At 59.4% G+C, this 7,240-nt stretch overlaps 1 protein-coding gene across 1 annotated transcript; it reads right to left on the bottom strand.

The window, feature by feature from the left end:
• Nucleotides 1-2,870: 2,870 nt before the first annotated feature.
• On the bottom strand, nucleotides 2,871-6,108 carry SOCS3 (suppressor of cytokine signaling 3). Its single transcript, XM_002748796.7, has 2 exons — nucleotides 5,792-6,108; nucleotides 2,871-5,238 (listed from the first exon to the last, which is right to left on the bottom strand). The coding sequence occupies exon 2, from the start codon at nucleotides 5,148-5,150 to the stop codon at nucleotides 4,473-4,475; it is 678 nt and encodes a 225-aa protein (XP_002748842.1). The 5' UTR covers nucleotides 5,151-5,238; nucleotides 5,792-6,108; the 3' UTR covers nucleotides 2,871-4,472.
• Between the last annotated feature and the right edge of the window lie 1,132 nt (nucleotides 6,109-7,240).

Below are 7,240 nucleotides of genomic sequence, written 5' to 3' on the forward strand. Positions count from 1 at the left end.
TGTTGCGGGGTATGGGATGAGAAGAGAAGGAAGTCCGTGCTGAGCAGAGCCATCAACGGAGAGATTCTTCACTGCCGTTGCCACCAGTTTGTTATGTGGGCTTGAGCTCCCCTTCTCTGGGCCTCCGTTTCCCTGTCTGCAAACCCAAAGGAATGGTCCAGTGTGATCTGAAATGTAGACACTCGCCAGCTGTGGTGCTCACCCATGTACTCCCAGTTCTTTAGGAGGACAGGTGGGCAGATTGCTTGAGCTGGGGCATTAGAAATCAGCCTGGGCAACATAGCAAGATCTCTACAAATAGTACAAAAATTAGCCAGGTGTGGTGGTGTGTGCCTGTAGTCCCACCCACTCAAGACACTGAGGTGGGAGCATCGCTTGTCCTCAGGGAGTAGAGGCAGCAGTGAGCTGTGACTCTGCCACTGCACTCCAGCCTGTGTGACAGAGCAAGACCCTATCTCAAAATATAAATAATAAGAGAGACAGAGGAAGGTTGGGATGGGCAGTGGTCTAGAGAGGGAAATGAGTCTTCTTGCCTCTGCAATGCCACAAAACCAAGGTTCAACCTTCCTGGGGTGGGCGGGGAATATTACATCCTCCCTGGCCAGAGAAGGTCAAATTCTTTTGCTAGCATTCAATGAACACTGGACACCCTAGCTAAACAGCTGCCTTCTGCGTCAAGGTCAGGGACCCACTGGTCAGGCACAGTGGCTCATGCCTGTAATCCCAGAACTTTGGGAGGTTGAGGCTGGTGGATCGCTTGAGTTCAGGAGTTCGAGACCAGCAACATAGAGAGACCCTGTCTTGACAAAATATACAAAAACAAAAAAATAGCTGGCTGGCCGTGGTGGCACGTGCCTGTAGTCCCAGCTACTCAGGAGATTGAGGTGGGAGGATTACTCAAAGCTAGGAGTTCAAAGCTGCATCGAGCTATCATCACGCCACTGCACTCCGGCCTGGGTGACAGAGTGAGACCCTGTCTCAAAAAAAAGTACAGGGACCCCAGGTTCATGCCTCCCTCATGGCTGTTATTCCTGTGGAAAGGGAGCTCTGTGGAGCTGATGGTGGTGATGGCTGACAGCAGACTCCAGGGCGAGGAAGACCCATCATCCTCCCAGAAGGCACTGGGGAGCCACGCCCCCTGTCCCCCCTTTCCTATGCTTGTGCTTTAGGAAGGTGGCCCTTCCTGGGTGTGCATTCTCAGTCTGGAGTTCCTTTCCGATGCCTCTATTGTGGCTCCCACATGCTCTGTCCCTTCAGCCTTCTCATGCCTGGCCTGGCCCCTTCTTGTCACTTTAGGTCATTTTCTCCAAAAGTCCAGGAAATAGGAAAGAAAAATGACTTTGTTTATTTATGCTCTGTTGCCTTTTGGACACCAAATCCTGGAGCAATCCTAGTACTTTGCAATCCTAGTACGTTGAATGCAAAGGGGCCGGGAAGAGACTCTGGCATTTGTGTCATCTGAGACAGATGAGGGCCCCTGACTTGGGGCTAACACTCACTTCCCAGGTATCAGGTGGTTGTTCCAGGCAGTGGCGGGGAGGCGGGGTTGGAGGAGAAGGAAGCATGAAAGGAGAGTACCTCAGAAAAAGTGTTTTTGTTTTGGTTTTTTAAAATTGAGACAGGGTCTTGCTATGTTGCCCAGGCTGGTCTTGAATTTCTGGGTTCCAGCCATCAGCCCACCTCAGCCTCCCGAAGTGCTGGAATGACGGGAGAGATGTTTTTTGCTATTAGAAGAACCCTAGTGCTGAAACGCCAGAGTTGGGGGGAAGGTACTAACCTCTGGGCTTTTTAGAAGGGACTCATCCCAGGGAAGCGCAGGTATATGCTGAGTGTATAGAAAGGTAGAGAGACGTGGGCTTTGGAAATCAAGTGCTTCTGGGTTCCAGTCCTCTTCTCCCTTTATTACTAAGTGGTGTGCCCTTGGACAGGTTGCTTAACCTCCCTGAACCTGAGTTGCTGCCCCTACTTGGTTGACAAATATTTACTGAGCACCAATCTAGGCACCAGGAGTGACCAGTCCAAATCCTGGCTTGAATGGGGCACATGGCTGTGTCTGAGAATATGGGGATGAGAATGCCGGCCCTGTGGGACCAGGTGGTTATCCGGGTAATCTCCAAATGCCCCTTAGCGGTTAAGGGAGAGTGACTAAAAATAGATGGGCTGAGGAGAGGATCCCTTGAGCCCTGGAGTTGGAGACCAGCCTGGGTAACATATATTTTTTTGAGACCCTGTGTCAAAAAAATATAGAGAGATGAACAGATGGGTGCTTTTTGGGAGAAGGGTGATTCTATCTGGTGCTCAGGTTGAGGCACCTAGGAATGGGGAAGGGAAGCAGGTGTGGAGAGCGGTGGCCAGGAAGCCCCTGAATGCCCACCCCCCTGGGCGTGTTCCACCTGCTTGCAAGATTTGCTTCAGGACCACCCCTCCCCCACCTCTAGTGATCTGGCTAGGCTGAGGTCATAGGTCACGACCAGGACCCCTGTCTGGGCTTTCTCAGAACGACTCTCTGCCAAGGAGCCAGAGCTCCTCTAATAGCTTGGAGCCTCTAAAAGCTTTGACCACAGCTCAGCTTGCTCCCTGCAAGCCCTTTGAAGCGCTTCCTTCGAACTTGCTTTGCATATTCTGGTCAGATCTGAATCAGACTTGCAGGAATTACCCCTCTCAGTAACAGTCTAGGTGGCTGCCTTAGCTTGTCAGTGACACACGGGGCAGGCGTGCTGACGTAAGGCTGAGACGTATTTGATTCCAGCGAGGGGGCAGAGCCCCCACCCTCAGCAGCTCTCATCCTCCTCTCCGATGGAGAGTGTGGGTGTGGGTGAAAGAGAAAGCAAGGCAGGGGGGTGGGAGGTGGAGAAAAGGCTCAAGTCATGTTTTTCATTAAAAAATAGTGCTCTTTATTATAAATTACTGAAATGTTTCTTTTCTGAGTATAAATATAAATATGTGCAAAGTTTGACTTGGACTGGGATTTCGTTGAGTTCTTCAAGCATCTCCTAGTAGCCTCTAGGGCCTGAGTAGGGGGAGGAGAGAGGACTGGAGGTGGGATCTTTATAAAAGACAGAGTGATTGAGGCAGATTGTAAACATTGTTAAAAAACAAGAAACAAACAAAAAAATAGAGAAAAAAAAAAACACCCCAACACACAACTGCCCTGTCCAGCCCAATACCTGACACAGAAAACTTTGTTTTGTTGCCCGCCCCCCAAAAAAAACAGTTCCAGGTAATTCCATCACTGCTACATTCCTGTAAGTTGTCACTAATCAGTGCTATGGCAGAGTGGGAGCACCTGGCGTGGGAGCAGTCCAGCCTCTCCGATGACCTCCAGCCCACCCAGGCAGGAGGGAGGGCTGTGCAGGGCTGGGGGCAGTGAGCCCGGTGGCTCTGCTCTGACCAGGAGGCACCTGACTGGCCAATACTTACTGGGCTAACACTTCCAGTGCTCAGCTGGAAGGCATGGGTTTCCACCCCCTCCCACTTCCCCAGCTGTGGGCTGGCTGGGTGCCCTCCGGTGAGTCCCCGGCCTCTCCACAAATCCAGGCTGAGTGTGTGGCTTTCCTATGCTGGGTCCCTCTCCATGGGACAGGGAGCATTTAAGGCGAATCTCTTAGCCAGACGTAGTCGGGAGGCACAGAGTAGAATCCCCTGTCTTCTCTACCAGGAGCCTGGGGTGAAAAATGTCCCGTCTCCTTCATCCTCCTCTATCCACTCAGGTGCAGGAAGGTATGGTATGAGTAGGTAAAAGAGACCAGATGACCAGCCCACCATCCCCTTCGAATGCTGCTTCCCCCTTAAAACGGAGGAAGGGCCCTGGGCTCTCAGGCACCAGGTAGACTTTGGAACCTGTGTTTTCTGTGGCTGTCCCAGGGGAGAGGATGCACCAGCATAGTTCCCTTCAGGTCACTCCAAGTCCTTCTCCCTGGAGCCAGGGGGAGGAGCATGACACCTTGCTCCTCCTGGGGTGGGCGGGGTGTGTGGCCGTTTCCTTAGCCAGCCGGCAGCCCTGGGGCCCTCAGGACCCCTCTCTCTTCCACCTTTCCCAGACTCCACAACCAGCTCAGGTTTAAACCAAATCAAAGAGCAAACAAGTTCCGCTGGAAAGTTTGAAGATTCCCTGGCAGTTCTCATTAGTTCAGCATTCCCGAAGAGTCCCGTTTGGAAGCGGAGGGGAAGTTGAGGAATCGGAGAAGAATCCACTTGGGGTTGCTATGGCAACCGGGCCAGCTGGCTCCTTCGGAGAAGCTGGAGTGGCAGGGAGCACACTGGTGGCACTCCCCCTTCCCTCCAAAACATTCCAGGTCCAACTGCCCCATTCTGCAGGGGGGGGGGGGCAAAGTGAGGGGCCTGTCCGCCTCCTTTCCCCCCAGAGCTACAGGACTCTCTCCTGGCTGGCTTCTTGTGCTTGTGCCATGTGCCACGGAGGAGAGGGAACGTAGGCCCCTCTCCCGACCCATGCCCTTTGCGCCCTTTGCTCCTTAAAGCGGGGCATCGTACTGGTCCAGGAACTCCCGAATGGGCCCGGGCAGCTGGGTGACTTTCTCATAGGAGTCCAGGTGGCCGTTGACAGTCTTCCGACAGAGATGCTGAAGACTGGCCACGTTGGAGGAGAGAGGCCGGCTCAACACAAGCGGGATCTTCTCGCCCCCAGAGTAGATGTAATAGGCTCTTCTGGGGGGACTCCCAGGGAGGGGCTGGGCAGACGGCTGCTCAGGCACCTCGGAGGAGGGTTCAGTAGGTGACGAGGGGAAGGAGGGGGCTCCAGGGGGTGGCATGTAGTGGTGCACCAGCTTGAGCACACAGTCGAAGCGGGGCACGGGCTGCGTGCTCCGGGGGTCGCTCTGCAGAGAGAAGCTGCCCCCCTCGCACTGGATGCGCAGGTTCTTGGTCCCAGACTGGGTCTTGACGCTGAGCGTGAAGAAGTGGCGCTGGTCCGAGCTGTCGCGGATGAGAAAGGTGCCGGCGGGTTCCGCGCTGAGTAGCAGGTTCGCCTCGCCGCCCGTCACAGCGCTCCAGTAGAAGCCGCTCTCCTGCAGCTTGCGCACTGCGTTCACCACCAGCTGGTACTCGCTCTTGGAGCTGAAGGTCTTGAGGCGCAGGCTGGTGTCCAGGGGGCGGCTCATCCCGGCGGCGGGAAACTTGCTGTGGGTGACCATGGCGCACGGAGCCAGCGTGGATCTGAGCGGCGGCGGCTGCAGCTGCTTCGCGGCCTCCACACAGCGGCCGCTACTGCATCCCGGGAAACTGCGGATTGGAAGGCGCACCGCGTGAGTGCCCGGAACTCTCCAGCGCGCCCGGCCCGCCCCGACTCCCCGAGCGACCGGGGCACCTACTGTCCCGGAGGCCCTCGCCTGGGTCCGAGCTCCGATCCCAGCGCCCCACGAAGCCCGCACGGCTCCCGCCCCTGCCGGTAGGGTGGCCCCGGTCAGCCCCTTCCCCGGCGCGCACAGCCAGGGCGCAGCGTGGGAAACTCGGGCGCGGAAGTTGGGTCTCCAGTAGTGAGGGCGGGTGGGGAGCGGGAGAAGGGCCCCCGGGACTGTCTGGGCGCCGCTCCGCCCGGTGGCCCCGAGCGGTATGGACCGAGGGAGAAACCCGAGGCACGGGGATGGGGAGGGGACCGGAGAAGCCCGAGGACCCGGCCCGAGTATTCCGGGAACCCGGGATCTCCGGCTTCCATCCGCTTTGCCCCTACCTCGTCCCCTCCATGACGGGAAAGACCCGGGAAGGGGAGGGGAAACTGGGAAAAGCTCCCGGGACTGAGCAAGCCCCCTCCCCACGCCGTGCTCCTCCTTCCTACCTGGTCCCGAATCGAAGTCTCCGTCCTTGGGGCTGAGCCCCCTGCGGTCCCCAAGGCGAGGCGGCGGCGCGGCGGCCAGCGGTGGCCCGCGCTGTGCCCAGATGTTGGCAGCCGTGAAGTCCACAAAGGAGCCTTGGCGTGAGAGTCCCTCGAGCTTCCCCGGGTCGCCCGCCCTGCCCCCTGCGCACTCCGGGGCCGACCGGGCGGGGACAAGGCGAGGGACCGCGGCGGGAGCTGGGCCGGGCGGGCGGCGGGCGGCGCGCGGGGCCGGAGCGGCAGCGGCGGCGGCAGCGGCGCGGGGAGTCCGAGTCGGAGCCGCCGCGGAGGCCGCGCTCGCTGGTATATAGGCTGCCGCCCAGCCCCGCCCCGCCCCCCGATTCCTGGAACTGCGCGGCCGGCCTTCTTGTAATGTTTAGTCACTACTCGCAGCAGAGAAAGGCTGAGCGCGGAGGGCGGGGAGGGGCCGCGGGCGCCGAGGGCGGGCCGCGAGCAGGGGCAGGGACCGGGAGGGACGCGCGCGGAGACAAAGCGCGACGGGAGGCGGCCGAGGCGACCGGTGGGCGCGGCGCCAGCCCCGGCGGCGCGTTCCTGGCAGCGGCCCCTCCCCGCCGCGCGCTCCGCCCCCAACTTCTCATTCACACTTTCCCCCCACCCCCCTCCCTTCTAAGAAGGCCAATTTCTGGCAGAGGCGGGGGCGCCGCTTCGGGAGCGCGGGCAGTTCTAGGAGGCCGACCTGCAGAACCTCCCGGTTCCCCTTCCCCTTTTCTCGGACCCCGCGGGGACACCCCCTCGCCGCCACCCGGGCCTCCCCGAAGGCCCTATGGCGGGTCCAGGCGGCCCGGCCCAGCCAAAAGGGAAGTGGGGCTACCCCACAGCCAGGCCGCGGGGCCGGGGGCAGACCGGGAGCCGGAGGTTGGAGGCGTGCGACCGTCACCTGCGGGCAGGTTCCGGAGGGGAGACCCGGGGCTGCTGGGGACGCCCCTGCGTGGCACCTACCCGGCCTTGGCGCACTGCCAGGTTCTTTGCCTACCCTGACGCGGGTGTTGAGCCCCTTCCCCTCCCCTATGAAAGCGCTTTCATGCATTGGAGTCTGCAAACCCACTTGGTCCCGCGTGGGTCGGGCCAGGTGCTCCCCGCGCGGCTGGAGAGCTGGAGGGGGAACGAAGGCCCCAACCCGCGTCCGCCAGAGGGCGCCCTAGGGTCTCCTAGGAGACTGCAGATTGGAGCTGAGCGCCTCAGGCTCTGGAATAGGCTCTTCAGGGGTCTGCGGGAGTGGCTGGCCGCGGAGTAGGAGACGTGGCCGAGAACAGGGAATTCACGCCCCCGGCTGGGGTCAGACCTGGGAATACAATTCTAGCAGGAGAGGATTTCCGGAAACCAGGAAAGAGGATTTCAGGGGTTCAAGCTACTGCCCAATGGCCCGCACCCTCTGGGATGTGCTCCCCTGCC

This window comes from Callithrix jacchus, chromosome 5 (assembly GCF_049354715.1).
Source record: "Callithrix jacchus isolate 240 chromosome 5, calJac240_pri, whole genome shotgun sequence".
Taxonomy (NCBI): domain Eukaryota; kingdom Metazoa; phylum Chordata; class Mammalia; order Primates; family Cebidae; genus Callithrix; species Callithrix jacchus.

Bases quoted from the DNA above. Each gene is read 5' to 3' on its own strand.
- SOCS3 (XM_002748796.7), bottom strand. From the start codon at position 5,150: ATGGTCACCCACAGCAAGTTTCCCGCCGCCGGGATGAGCCGCCCCCTG.